Source organism: Tachysurus vachellii, chromosome 5, assembly GCF_030014155.1.
Source record: "Tachysurus vachellii isolate PV-2020 chromosome 5, HZAU_Pvac_v1, whole genome shotgun sequence".
Lineage (NCBI taxonomy): Eukaryota > Metazoa > Chordata > Actinopteri > Siluriformes > Bagridae > Tachysurus > Tachysurus vachellii.
The window spans coordinates 15,696,710-15,710,418 of NC_083464.1; the positions used below are offsets into that span (position 1 = coordinate 15,696,710).

Sequence of the window (13,709 nt, forward strand, 5' to 3'; positions counted from 1 at the left end):
TTGGTACCAAAATGGCGCCGGAGAATTAATATGTTGTGTGTTGCTTCTGGCAAACGTTGTTTTGTTTGATGGTGTTGTTGTTCCCTTAAACCACCATGTATAAGCTGAGTTGAAGTTTGGGAAGCTGAGGCGATGAAAACTACATTTGGGTTGTGAACGTGTACATTAAAATAACTACTGACAGAAATGTCTAATGCACTGCACCTGGCACATGCTGGTTATGCACAGATACTGTCATTTGGTGTATCAAGATTTTCATTGGAACTAAGAGTGAGACGTGAAACGATGCCCCTATACACCAAGCACAAAGTCTGTGAACACATGGCCTAGCAGGGTTGGAGTGGTCCGGACAGAGCCTTGACCTCAACCCCATTGAACACCTTTTAAATAAAATGACCTCAACACTGCTTCTTGCTCTTGAGGCAAATTCCCACATCCACGCTAGACAAATCTAGTGTAAAGCCACTTCGCAGGAGAGTGAAGGTTATAATAAAAACAAAGGGGAAATGAGTTTGGAAAAAGATGTTCCAAAAGCACATGAAAGTGTTCCACAAACATTTAGTCATATAGTGTATATACTGCAAATACTATATAAACGTTGTATATTGCTTCCTATCACTGTAGCATTTTTGCATCGTTATGCGGCTTTCTATGACTGAGAAACCGCATCTTGCAATTTAACACTGTGGCACTTGCAATGTAAATGTGTAAACAACATGCAGTGGTGTGAAAAAAGTGTTAGCCCCCTTCTTGATTTTTAATTTTTATTTTTTGCATGTTTGTCACACTTTAATGTTTCAGATCAAACAAATTTAGAAATTAGTCAGAGATAACAAGTAAACACAACATGCAGTTTTTAAATCAAGGTTTTTATTATGAAGGGAAAACAAAAAACCTAAACCTACATAGCCCTGTGTGAAAAAGTGTTTGCCCCATAATCCAAATAACTGGTTGGGCCAACCTTAGCAGCATGAACTGTAATCAAGTGTTTGCGATAACTTGCAATGAGCCTATTACAGCGCTGTGGAGGAATTTTGGTCCACTCGTCTTTGCAGAATTGTTGTAATTCAGCCACATTGGATGGCTTTCGAGCATGAACCGCTTTTTTAAGGTCATGCCACAGCATCTCAATAGGATTCAGGTCAGGACTTTGACTAGGCCACTCCAAAGTCTTCATTTTTTTTTTCTTCAGCCATTCAGAGGTGGACTTCATTCATTCATTCATTCATTCATTCATCTTCTACCGCTTATCCGAACTACCTCGGGTCACGGGGAGCCTGTGCCTATCTCAGGCGTCATCAGCCATCAAGGCAGGATACACCCTGGACGGAGTGCCAACCCATTGCAGGGCAGAGGTGGACTTGCTGGTGTATTTTGGATCATTGTCCTGCTGCAGAACCCAAGTTCGCTTCAGCTTGAGGTCACGAACGGATGGCTGCACATTGTCTTTCAGGATTTTTTGGTAAACAGCAGAATTCATGGTTCCATTTATCACAGCAAGTCTTCCAGGACATGAAGCAGCAAAACAGCCCCAGACCATCACACTACCACAACCACATTTTACAGGGTTAAAACCCAGGGTTAAACCCCACAGGGTTACTTTTACACCAGATGTAATGGGGACACACCTTCCAAAATGTTTAACTTTTGTCTTGTCAGTCTACAGAGTATTTCCCCCAAAGTCTTGGGGATCATCAAGATGTTTTCTGGCAAAACTGAAACAAGCCTTTATGTTCTTTTTTGCTCAGCAGCGGTTTTCATCTTGGAACTCTGCCATGAAGGCCATTATTGCCCAGTCTCTTTCTCATGGTGGAGTCATGAACACTGACCTTAACTGAGGCAAGAGAGGCCTATAGTTCATTGGATGTTGTTGTGGGGTCTTTTGTGACATCTTGGATGAGTCACACTTTTCCACACAGGGCTATGTAGGTTTGGATTTTGTTTTGCCTTAATAATAAAAACTTCCATTTAAAAACTGCATGTTGTGTTTACTTGTTATCTTTGACTAATATTTAAATTTGTTTGATGATCTGAAACTTTAAAGTGTGACAAACATGCAAAAGGAAAACCAAACAAAACAAACAAAATAAAAACAGGCAGTTTATTTATGTTTGAATATATAGTAATGTTTTGTGGGTGAACATGCAAGTAAAATATTTACTATGTTGTACCTGTACGTGACCATATACTTGAACAAGTAAACGAGTTTTACCAAAGGCAAATCTACTAATGTGCTTCGAAAGGTAAGATAGTTTTGTGATTTTGTAATACTAGGTTATACGTTTTACCTTTGATTGAGTATCTTTTAAAAAGGATATAATGAAACAAAGGGATGTATATAATATTCAGTGTCCTGGGAAAAATGGTTAATTATACCATTCCTTCTCCAGTAATAAAATTCAGAATACCTGAATACTAGAATCTTGCCTACTAATCATGAGCATTACTAAGAAAAGAATATTTTAGTTAAATGTTAATTTAACGTCATTTAAATTAGTACTAGTATTATAAATTTAATAGAACTTTAGAATTAACTTTAGAAATATTCAAGTATGCTGCACTAATGTTCAGCATAATTTACAAAAAAAATCACCTTGGTGCTGAATGGTGTCACTCATGATGACATACTTGTGGCTGATTCTCAGTTACAGGTAATTCGGTCATCTTCTTGTAACAAGCATCAGCAGAAACAGTTATGGAGGACAACTAGAGGAAGATTGCATATGTCATGTAATTATTACACTAGTATATGTTTTCACTGTTAACAAAATGTCAAGAGATTGTCTTTGTATTTGGAGAGAGTAAAAAACACATTTTTGGATTTCTCTTACATTAATCAGGGAATCAAACATGGAAGAATGGAGTGTTTAGTCATGTCTGAAAATGTGAACTGTTTGTGCCTTGAAAATCTAACTTTATAGTTTAGTTATACTAAATAACTATGATATCCCTGCCTGTAATTTACAGATAGACAAAACACCTAGACTATGGTGTGCCTCAACACTGAGGCTATGACTGGCGATCAAGTAAGTTGGCTTCATATTTTCCCAGGGTTGTTGTGGCTAGAATATGATTGCAAATATATAGCACCAATGACACTTTTCCTAAACCTATTAAAAGGTCAAATGCATCTATATTTTCCACCAAGGGGAAAATAACTATCAGAAGAATGATTTAAAGAGCAGAGCTTCGAAACAGCCCAGTTTTGACCACTTTGCTTTTAAAAATCTGTTAACCTGACAGTGTTTCACAAATGAACCCCTTCCTTGGAACTTACCACAAAATGCATCCCTGGTTCATTTTCATGAATGATGCTAATAATTCTGAAGGTGACAGAACTGTTTGTCAGTCAAGTGGAAGGTAGCATTTGCAGTGATGCACTACAACAAGGGTGTGAGAATCCAATTCTAGGGCCCACAGTCCTACAGATTTCAACATTTTCCTAGTTTTCTTTAATATAGCCATTACAGTAACAAGGTTTATCTGGGCTGAATTTAAAGGTATAAATGTGAGAAATCATTAATGTCAGTGGACCTCTAAGACCTTCTGGATCTATGATGTACTTTGATGTTCTTTCTGCAGAAACATTAATGTTGTATAAAATATCAAAAATAGAGGGATCACAATCCATGGAACAGATTGTGTTCAAAGTGTGATAAGTGATTAAATGTAATTTTCCATCAGTATAATCACTGTACAATAAAAGCATCCAGAACAGAGGTTTCAAAATGTGCTTTCAGAAATCTATTTCACTCACCTCAAATTTTATCCATTTCCCTCTGGCATAATATGCAGATTCTTGATGACTGATGAAAAGAGTTGTTTATGTCACTCTGCCATCTCAACTCTACTAAACTCAACTCCTCTGGAGTTGACCATTCTGGCTAATGTTGCCATTAAGGTACATCAACTCAATCACTTCTAGTATGTTCTACCTGTACATTTACAAATGGCACTCATTGACTCAGTATTGATGCACTTTTTTAAAAAACCATTTCCTGGATGTCACTGTTGTATCACTCATTTTATTACAAATTACATTGCCAAACTGACCTGCAGGTTATTGTTTAGTTTACTGCTGAGTTTATGTGTGTTAAACACAATTACCACAACATTGTGTTTATTAAAAGAAAAAATAATGTTTAAGTGTCTAAAATTTTGGAGCAATGGTGAGGAGATTTCCAAAGTGAAACTAACTATGCAGTTTTTGACATATGGTTCAATAACAATCTGAGATCTTTAATGAGATTAGTCATATGAAATAGTCATGATGTTTCCCGGTATAATGTGATTCATGATTACACCATGATGACACTAAGCTAAGCAAATGACTAAGTATCATATAACTTTTAAAAGTCTTCATAATACATTTTCTTTCTCTTTCTCACATTTATTGAGTCACTTGTATGGTAAATTCCAGCCTTCTTTGGCATGTTAGAAAAAGGTATAAAACCTTAGTAACCATCTAAACAACCCTTGAAGAAGAGTTAACCTGTAGCTTTGATGCCTGTGAACATAGCTTCATTTTTGTTCCATTTAGCACCATGGTCCTGGAGAAAGGTTTTTCATTTCAGTGTGTACTGCATCATCGATATATGGTTGAAATGACAATAAAAGCTTCTTGACTTGACTATTTATTACTTTGATTATCAGTATAAAATCAATCTCAGTCTCATTCGCTAATGTAAAAGTCACTCATGACATTAAAAATGAGCACCTGATACGAGTGAATTCTGCTCATGCTAACACTGCTGGGAAAATAATGTCTTTTTATTAGGTCATTAAAAGTCAAATAGTCCAATAATATCTGCGCAGAGTGAAACATTTCAACATGTTTGGGAACATATATTAAGTTTTCTTAAAGTAGAGCTGTCCACCCGCAAAAAAATAAATAAAAAATAAAAATAAAAAATAAACCAAAATGTACACATTTAACATAGTTTTTAAATGTATGTAAATGTGTGAAAACACCTTCAAAATGAATAATCTATGTTAAATGTATAGCAGGTTGGAAAAAAACAAAAAAAATATTTCTTACAAATCTGAATAAAAGAAAGGACAATACAAATCTACAGTATAGTCTGCAGTGATGGGGTTATCTGCTACAAAGCACAAAATTACAGTAGTAATATTAGGCCTCTCCATTTCTAATGCGAATCTCTCTGGCCATTCGACAAGTCTCAAATATTCCACAGAAGCAAGTCATCAGGGCATCATTGCATATTGTACCCTATAAAAAAGATGAATGACAGTCAATTTAATTTAATTTATGAACAAACTCTTACAGTCTCTGTGCAGGACACTTCATAAATCAAGGAACACTCACTTGGATGCCATAAGTCAGTCTCATGTGTGTCCTCATAGCAGCCAAGCCTCCAGGAACACATGCTAGGCAAGCGTTCTCACCATATTTGTTTGCTGCGTAGCAGCCCACTGCAATTGGACAGAGGCAACCAAGGGCACCTGAAAAGTGAAGCGGTATTAAGAGAGTGGGTGAGAATGGAGGAACATCCTATTAAAAATTACCTAATATATTTTACAACATTGCTGTGAATGGACCACTTTGAATGGAGAAGTGAAAGTTCAGGTCTGTAACAGTTGTATGTTTAACACTTTAATGTATGGGGTCCACACACGTAAACCACTGTTTTTAGAAACAGTGTTTTTATACATATAAATCACATTTTATACCATTGTATTATTATTATTATTATTATATATGCAAAAATTTCATTTCATTACATGATCAATATGGCTGATGAACACTGCAAATTTCTAAACTTTGTACACAAAGATGCTAATCTGATTAAAAATATGTAGACTACATGATTTACTTGTAAAAAAAAGACATATTTGGATCTAAACATAATATAAAAAAAACAGAAATATAATTTTCAACAAGGTTAAAAAATGTTCTGTAATATTTTAGAGTATAAAATGTTAAAATGTTTACATTTACTTTATTTCTTCTAGCTACAGTTGCTTTAACATTTAAATTGAAAGTTATTTAGTTTTTATTTATTTAATAAAAAAATGCTGTGGGACTATTCTACTACACTCTATACAACAGGTGGTGGTCAGTTTTGAGGTCCAGTATTTCCATTACTCATACGTTCACACACCCATGCTGGGGTTTCACTAGTGTGAGATACTCACAGATCAGCAAGTCACTACAGCATGAGCAGAGGCCTGTGCTCCACTCTCCTGTCTGCACGTTGGTGCCGTAGGAAGCTGAACCAGGCTGATGAGTAATGGCTGGGTTTGACATGATGAACTGGTACGCTGTGCAACCATGTAAAATGTTTAAATTTTTAAAGTAAAAAAACAAACAAACAAACAAAAAAAAACAGTAATTGATGAAATTCTCAAAAAGCCAAGACATAAAGCAAAACTAAGGTGATGATGTATAATGAACTCAAAGTAACAAGATGCTAGTGGATTCAGTCTGTGAAAATGTAACTTGCATATACACAAGTAAAAGACAGCGACATATCCACCATCTTTCTTGTAGTTAACGTGTACATCACTGTATTATTCTAAAACGCATGATGAAAACTTTATATGGGACTAATTGGTAAAAGTAATAGTCAGTTGTAGGGTAACAGCAAGTTAACTAAAATATGTATTTAATGGCTACAAACTAATTTAATGTCTATAAGCAAACTAAACACAGTAGAGTAGCATAAATTAGAAAACATGAAAATCAAACACAGAGTGAAGGCACTTACCTCGTCTGCTACTCTCGAGACTCTCGATCTAAATCTTTGAACACAAAAGGAAGTTGACACCACGCCTGCAACGTTTCCGAAGCCCTGTACAAACCTCATAGTAGCTTGATCATAAGAGTAACATCATATATACCCAGAGTATGAGGCAATGTGACCAACCTCGTGATTAAACTATAAACATGTACACTGGGTCCAGTTAATGGATACACTGACTGCATACATTGGACTGCCATTCACTGCTTATAATAAGGAATAAATATAAAACATAAAACAGCACAGCAAAGCTGTAGTTTCTAACCACAACCACAAATGCATCAAGCTGCAGCTGCCTCACCTTTTATTAGTCAGTGTGATAGAGCATATCTGATCAAAACAGCTCCCATGTAACCCAGTGCACATAATAATGCAATTATAAATAGTGATAGATGAAAAATATTTACATTGCATTGTACATGCAATACATACATTACATTTTTACTAATGTTTAGCACAAATCAAAGCAAATATGGAACATTAGATTTGGTAACACATTAAAAAAAAAACACAAGATGCAAGAATCTTCAGCATTTAGTTCTCTGCAGATTTTATTAGTCATATTGCATGATATAACAGTTAGACAATTTTTGATTTTTGTGTATTTTGTTATACTGGAGTCCCCTGGGATTCTGTAGCGTTAGATGTTGTGATCCTAGGCTTATTCTGAGCTAGAGCCTTATTTCTCTTCTCTACCTTTTTTTTCTGGACCTCTTTGAAGACCTAAAATGAACACCAAAAAAAATACAAATAGAAAAAATAAGGGGAAATGAATGATTGAAGAAACGTGTAAAAGTGATTACAGTCATGGAACAATGTGTTACCCTGATGCAGAGGGCTTTCTTAGCCAGCCAGCGTCTGGTTGCCCGTCTGTAATACTCTGGTGGGAAGGTGTATGTGATGCCCAGTTCTGCACAGACCTTCTCAAAAGCGTCATATCGTGACCTTCTCAAGTATTTGAGCAATTTCTTCCTGCGGTCAATGCTCATCAACATCCACCTCTTGTTCGCTTTGTCCTGATAGAAAACCAGACAGAGGGGTAAGATGTGGATATGGTGCAGCTACAACAATATCTACAATAAATATAAACTACAACAATCAGTCCATGTATACAGTCAGCTCCAAAAATATTGGACTATTTCTGTGAAATGTTTATTTGAACATTTTTTGCTCATTCCATGTAAGGATGTTAATAATTTTGGAGCTGACTATTTCACATCCATATTGATGTAAGATGTATTCTTCGCTCAGTGTGTGCACAGGATATCCTGTTTCTCGCTGAGGCTGCAATCAAGGTAGAGTGTGACATGTTCTCACAACTTTAATGAAACAGAGCAGAAAGGTTGCATATGTTCTCTGATGATTACCTTAGAGTGCTTCTGTAAGTGCTCCTGAAAATTGCGTATTCGTGCCGTTAGAATGGCCACTATAATGCAAGATAGGAAAGTACAGGAAATTCAGTGAAGCAACATCAGTCTGAGACATACCGCAAACGAAGTGGGGAATGGTCTGCTTATCATACTGGGAAACAGAAAAAAAAAAAAAAAAAAACAGGAACCTACCCTTAACCTCTGTTGAGTTGCGATCATTTTCATGTCTCTGGACCTTTGCAATCAGCTCTTTCTCTTTAAGGCGGAGTCGTTCACTCTGGATGTAGACATTGTTAATTTGATATTTTAGTCATATAATACTTGAAAACATGGAACCGACTATGAAACTCTAGCTCTAATTTATATTCCATATAAAAGAACAAAATGATAACAGGATGATAAAATCAGTTTATCATACATGACTTGCAAGCTCCAGTGAGAGAAGTTTCTTCACCACACCGTCAACCCTGAAATCATATGATGTAGGAAAATTTGGGTAAGACATTGAAGGGAAAACGTGATCTATCAAGGAAGTACAACTTTTTCAGACTAGTCTTATTGTTTTTATATGTATTCTGCTAAAGTCTGATAATAGACAAAAATGTATTCCATTTAAGTCCTTTATCCTGAATAACTGGGATTTTCATAGCTAGTTACAACACACAGAGCCGTTTTGTGAAACAACATTTGCCCAATACTATTTCCAATCCAATTGCTCAAGCTCTCTTGGTGTGCCAAAACAAAGAATCTGTGATATTATTACTACTTCTCCTACTGCTACATAATCAACCACTGTTAAAAAGTTTGAGTTTAGACTAAGTTTAAGATTTGATCTTATTGCCCTAATTATACGTAATACTATTTCAATGCTTTTTTTTATCCATAGCCTGATTTTGCAGGTCAACAACTGCCTTTTGTATAAAAAAAAATACTAGTTTGTTCTCTGTGTGATAATCTTTAATAGTTCCTGAAGTAAATAAAGCAGTAACAGTTCCTGAAGTCTGAGCTGACTAATCCAAGTCTGAAGTTTAACCCTTCTGTGTAATGTTTCATTACTCATATCAGGCTGTTTTGCTGATGCAGTTCTCTTTACATAAATTGCTTGAGCTGTCCTAAGATCTTGCCACAAAGAATCTCACTGTTGGTTTTATATTAGCTCTGAGATTTTTATGCATGATTCTTTTAAACAATTCAGCATTCCCACCTGTACTCTCTTTATGGACACTTTATGGTATGCAAAAGCAATTGCACAAAACCACCAGTGGCAATCGGACAGGAATGGTATACAGTATACTACTGTATAGCGATGGAAAGGCTCATGCTTACAGTTTATCCTTCATACCAAGTTTTATATGTTAAACAAAACACATAGGGACATATCTACAGGGCCTTTGATGTAAAAGTCTGCATCTTTTTTTCATTGACCTTGCTCCATGGACCACAACAGGAAGCACATAATACCACTAATGATAACCTGGACAATAGTAAACATCAAACGTACGTGTGAGCCAGTGGAACAGAAGCATATTCTAGTTTCAGCATTGATGCTGGCAGGTCTTGTAGTTGACTCTGAAATTCTGTTTTGAGATGAAAAGAATTTTATTAACACAAGCACTAATGTTCACGATGAATAAATAATAGATGAAATATAATAATAAAGGCTGGTGTATATATAAAGCTCTGGAATAACATGGACAGAAATAACCTCAGTCTAAGTAGACTTTGGAGTTAAAAGCTGGTTCTCAGAGTAACTCTTATTGAGAAGTAAAAGTAAATCAATCTTTAGCATGAAGTATAACAATCACATTGCCATCAGCTGCACCTCATTTCTGTATTATGGGCCAAGAGAAGTGCACAAGACGTAAGCTGTTCACAGTTATAGCTACTACATATTTACTTTACGTTAATAATCATTATGTGTTCAAATGCAATTTCCCATGCAACCAAACACAATCCTTAATGCTGAACATCAAAACAAAAACAGGGCAGATGCTAGGCACAAATTAGAGCATTTAATAAATAAAATAAATAAATAAATAAGAAATAAAAATACAGGAAGCTGACACATAAAATGATCAACTACTGTAACTGGTAACTGTATAAACCTATACAAAAAGATTTCATTATTGGTTTTGCCATAACAAAGGTCCACAATTTTTATTTAAGGCAATTTTGAAGTACACAATGGTCCTGTATATCTTTCATAATGCTGTCAAAAATTTCTGATCAAAATCACAGGAACCAAGAGCCCCAATCATGTTTCAGTATGACAAAGCTTCATCATCTATCAACTGCATGTCACAGAGCAAGGAAGGAGTGAGTCTCTGAGTCTCTAGCCTTGTGTGATATCCCTTAAGCACCCTTAAACATTCACTTCTTTAAAATCCTTTTTAAGGCCTAAATATTTGCATAAATATCCTTGTCATCAAGAATTTGTATACATACCATCCCTGATTAATTTCCCTTCTCCTTTATACAACCTTACCTGACTTTTTTTGGGCAGCTCGGGCATACTGTCTCACTGGCCGGCTTGTGCAGGTTTCATTTCCTGAAATAAATGCAAATAGTTTAAATATAATGTGCCAGACTTCACAAGTGAGAGAAAAAACTGTGGTGATCCCCGTTTGCCGAATGATGACTGTGTTCTAGTCAAGAGTGACATTTTAATGAGCAATTCTGTTGAAATGCCAAGCAAACTAGGCCAACACGGTAAATGAGTAAAAAAAGTAATGAGAAAATATTTGATTAAAACTAAGTCTGACACCAAAGTGTCATGACACTAAAGGAAAGTGGCTCAGAAAGGGTTGGTGTGGAGGTGGTGGAAGTGACTTGGTAGCCCACATCCTTTCCATGCTCCCACTTGAGTGTTGAGTTCTCTCATGTCACCAAAGTTGGTTTACTAGTAAAAATAAAATTAGGTAGTTGCAGTAACACCATCCTTTATATATCCCTTAATCTTTATTTATTTATTTTTAATTGTATAGACTACCTTTTTGATCTAAATCACACCATTCACATGGCCTGTAACTAAGTCACACAGGATCATTTCTTACAATATCTATGTAGCAGATTTAAGATTTTACACCTCGATTTACTCGTACACTTTCCATACAACATTGCTGCTATAATTAGGGCAACTTCTATGCTTCAGTCTTAGTAATCTTAGCCACTGTAATGTTCAGCCCAGAACTACTTAAGTAGTGGATTTTAGACTTGGGCACAGAAGTGTTCCATTCACATGCTGGTTTAATTCCCATTACAGTTCCAAATCCTATATTAATAATAAATAAAACAAGGTCAAAAGTTCAATCTATCAATCAAACCTCTTTGGAGATCTTCCCCAAACTGTTGCCACAAAGTGTTGAAGTAGACAATTTTCTGGCATATCATTTATAATGCTGTTAAAATTTATAGGAACCAAGAGTACGACAACACTCCTGTGCACAATTCAATGGTTTCTAAGGAGGGTGTGACATTTTGTTACTATTAGTACTGAACAAACACTGTGATTAGAAGAGAGAAGTAACTTCTCAAATCCCATCTCCATCGATCACCTGTGTTTTTTCAACACAGTTGTTGAACTTTTCTTCATATTTTTTTCTATCAGAAAGCAGAATAAAACAAATCCTTAATTTTATACTGTATAGTTACAGTGAACAGTCTTGTGTATTTTAATGTACATTTTGCACAAGTCTTACATTGTTGTGTATTTGCATGTTATGTAATCCTGTCTGTGGTGCTATAGCTAGAAGTACACCAAGATCTGGCTGAAAAGAATAACGGCTCGAAGTACAATAAGACTTTTTAAAGACCCAATCAAGTACATTTATTATCTTACATGTAAAACTGAAGGGCTGAAATGTCAAAATGTCTTTTGTTTTTACTACATTTTCACCTGGATCTAGTTGTCTCACTTCAGTGTAGCGTCTACAGTTGTACAGCATACAAAAGCTTGCACCACACTGCTTAAAATCAACGATTCAGCCGCTGAGTTTGATAAACTCATACTCATATCTGAAGGAATTACTTTCATTGTCATAAAGAGATCGGAAAAAAACACGAACAATTTCGTGATTATTTTTAAGGCATCTACTATCACACAATGAAAACAAAGGGAAATTGAAACATTATGTCTTGTACATCCTGGTCTACATTTCTCAACATCTTAGTACAAAAAACCTCCAGCAGGCTACTTCAGCAGCTCTCATGTGCACCTCTATGCTTTCAGTCAAGTTCAGTGTAAAGACAATTGGAGGTTTATATCCGTAAACATGAGCCTACTCACACCACTAATATATTAATATGTATATAATAAAATACTCTAAGCATGGGAACGATCATTGTTGATTATGATATCAATAACATAACAAATTTCAGAAACCAATAGGTAATGTAGATTTTGTGATATTAAGCAATACTTCCTGTGAGATTGAGATAGATAAAGACAGTCATGAGACCAGTCATGAGATATAATACCGAAACATTTCCCAAGTCACATCACAGCCATCAAATATAATAACCCACACCAAAGCTCCCACACCAAAGCTATGGACATATAAAACAATGACTGACTATTCGAAGATAAGGCATCAATGAAAGAATTCATCACCTAAAAACTACAATTTTGATGGTGGTTCCATTACGAGCTGCATTATAAGCTGCATTATGGGCTGAATTATGTGCTGCATTACACGCCTAAAGAAATAACATTTGTTTATGGAGAATAACAACAATAAAAATACCCACATGACTTGAGCACCCTTTAGTGGCACATAACGGTACTGTATACATAAAGACAAGCACTAACACATCTGAAGCAACTGAACCTAATAATCTATTTATTAAACTCTCAGATCAGGAGAACTAAAACACACACAAACTAGCTGGTGTATAATGAGCATGTACACCAGGATGTACACCAGGATGTACACCAGGATGTACACCAGGAGACTCCAACACGTCGCTCGCCTATGTTTTAGAGAATATTAATAAAAACAAATGAACTCATTAAACCTGTTTACATTTTATTCCAATCAAACGCACGTGTACCCCTATCATATGTCCCGCACGTGAACGCGCATCCCACAGTTCATCAATGTTTTCACACACAGCTAGCACCAAGGTTGTACATGGTAGCGTTATATAAACTTACATTTATAAGCACAAATGGAAGTAGTTTGGATAAAGAAAACATGTCGGAGGGACAAAAGGTTAGAGACTCCTGATGTACATTAACCAGGTGACACAACTGTGCCAATGCACACGATCTTCTCTGACACAATACTGGCGAATACGGACATACTTTTAGCTGAACCCGACGCCATCCAGGTGAAGTAGCCACAGCGCTGCTGTCCCCTGGAGCTGCAGTGACCGAGCTGCACTACAACACCACCGTGTTTCACACACGACACAACACTCCATGTTCGCACTGCCGATGCCGCTGACATCAAGCTGTGTTTTAAAAACATTGTCTTTACAGATGTATTATAATATTATGTGGTCTCCAAGAGTCTAAACGTGTATTTGTCCCCCTCACTGAACGGAGGCAGCCATCTTTGCCTTTTTCTTCGTCTGCGTC

General features: G+C 36.1%; 2 protein-coding genes across 2 annotated transcripts; both read right to left on the bottom strand.

Moving 5' to 3' along the window:
* Window positions 1-4,749: 4,749 nt before the first annotated feature.
* LOC132845752 (cornifelin-like) lies at window positions 4,750-6,880 on the bottom strand. The gene is made up of 4 exons (XM_060869986.1): window positions 6,729-6,880; window positions 6,157-6,282; window positions 5,327-5,463; window positions 4,750-5,230 (listed from the first exon to the last, which is right to left on the bottom strand). Exons 2-4 carry the CDS (start codon window positions 6,266-6,268, stop codon window positions 5,132-5,134), a joined length of 348 nt encoding a protein of 115 aa, XP_060725969.1. The 5' UTR covers window positions 6,269-6,282; window positions 6,729-6,880; the 3' UTR covers window positions 4,750-5,131.
* A 414-nt stretch (window positions 6,881-7,294) lies between these two features.
* mrps15 (mitochondrial ribosomal protein S15) lies at window positions 7,295-13,709 on the bottom strand. The gene is made up of 8 exons (XM_060869985.1): window positions 13,434-13,709; window positions 10,617-10,679; window positions 9,633-9,708; window positions 8,550-8,598; window positions 8,324-8,408; window positions 8,129-8,187; window positions 7,586-7,777; window positions 7,295-7,484 (listed from the first exon to the last, which is right to left on the bottom strand). The coding sequence occupies exons 1-8, from the start codon at window positions 13,597-13,599 to the stop codon at window positions 7,371-7,373; spliced, it is 804 nt and encodes a 267-aa protein (XP_060725968.1). The 5' UTR covers window positions 13,600-13,709; the 3' UTR covers window positions 7,295-7,370.

Bases quoted from the DNA above. Each gene is read 5' to 3' on its own strand.
- LOC132845752 (XM_060869986.1), bottom strand. From the start codon at position 6,268: ATGTCAAACCCAGCCATTACTCATCAGCCTGGTTCAGCTTCCTACGGC. The intron at 5,464-6,156 runs GTGAGTATCTCA...TTCACTTTTCAG, and splicing joins CTGTAGTGACTTGCTGATCT to GTGCCCTTGGTTGCCTCTGT. The intron at 5,231-5,326 runs GTGAGTGTTCCT...TCTTTTTTATAG, and splicing joins GACTGACTTATGGCATCCAA to GGTACAATATGCAATGATGC.
- mrps15 (XM_060869985.1), bottom strand. From the start codon at position 13,599: ATGTTTTTAAAACACAGCTTGATGTCAGCGGCATCGGCAGTGCGAACA. The intron at 10,680-13,433 runs GTATGTCCGTAT...CATTTATTTCAG, and splicing joins GGCGTCGGGTTCAGCTAAAA to GAAATGAAACCTGCACAAGC. The intron at 7,485-7,585 runs GTAACACATTGT...TGTTCATTTTAG, and splicing joins AGAAAGCCCTCTGCATCAGG to GTCTTCAAAGAGGTCCAGAA.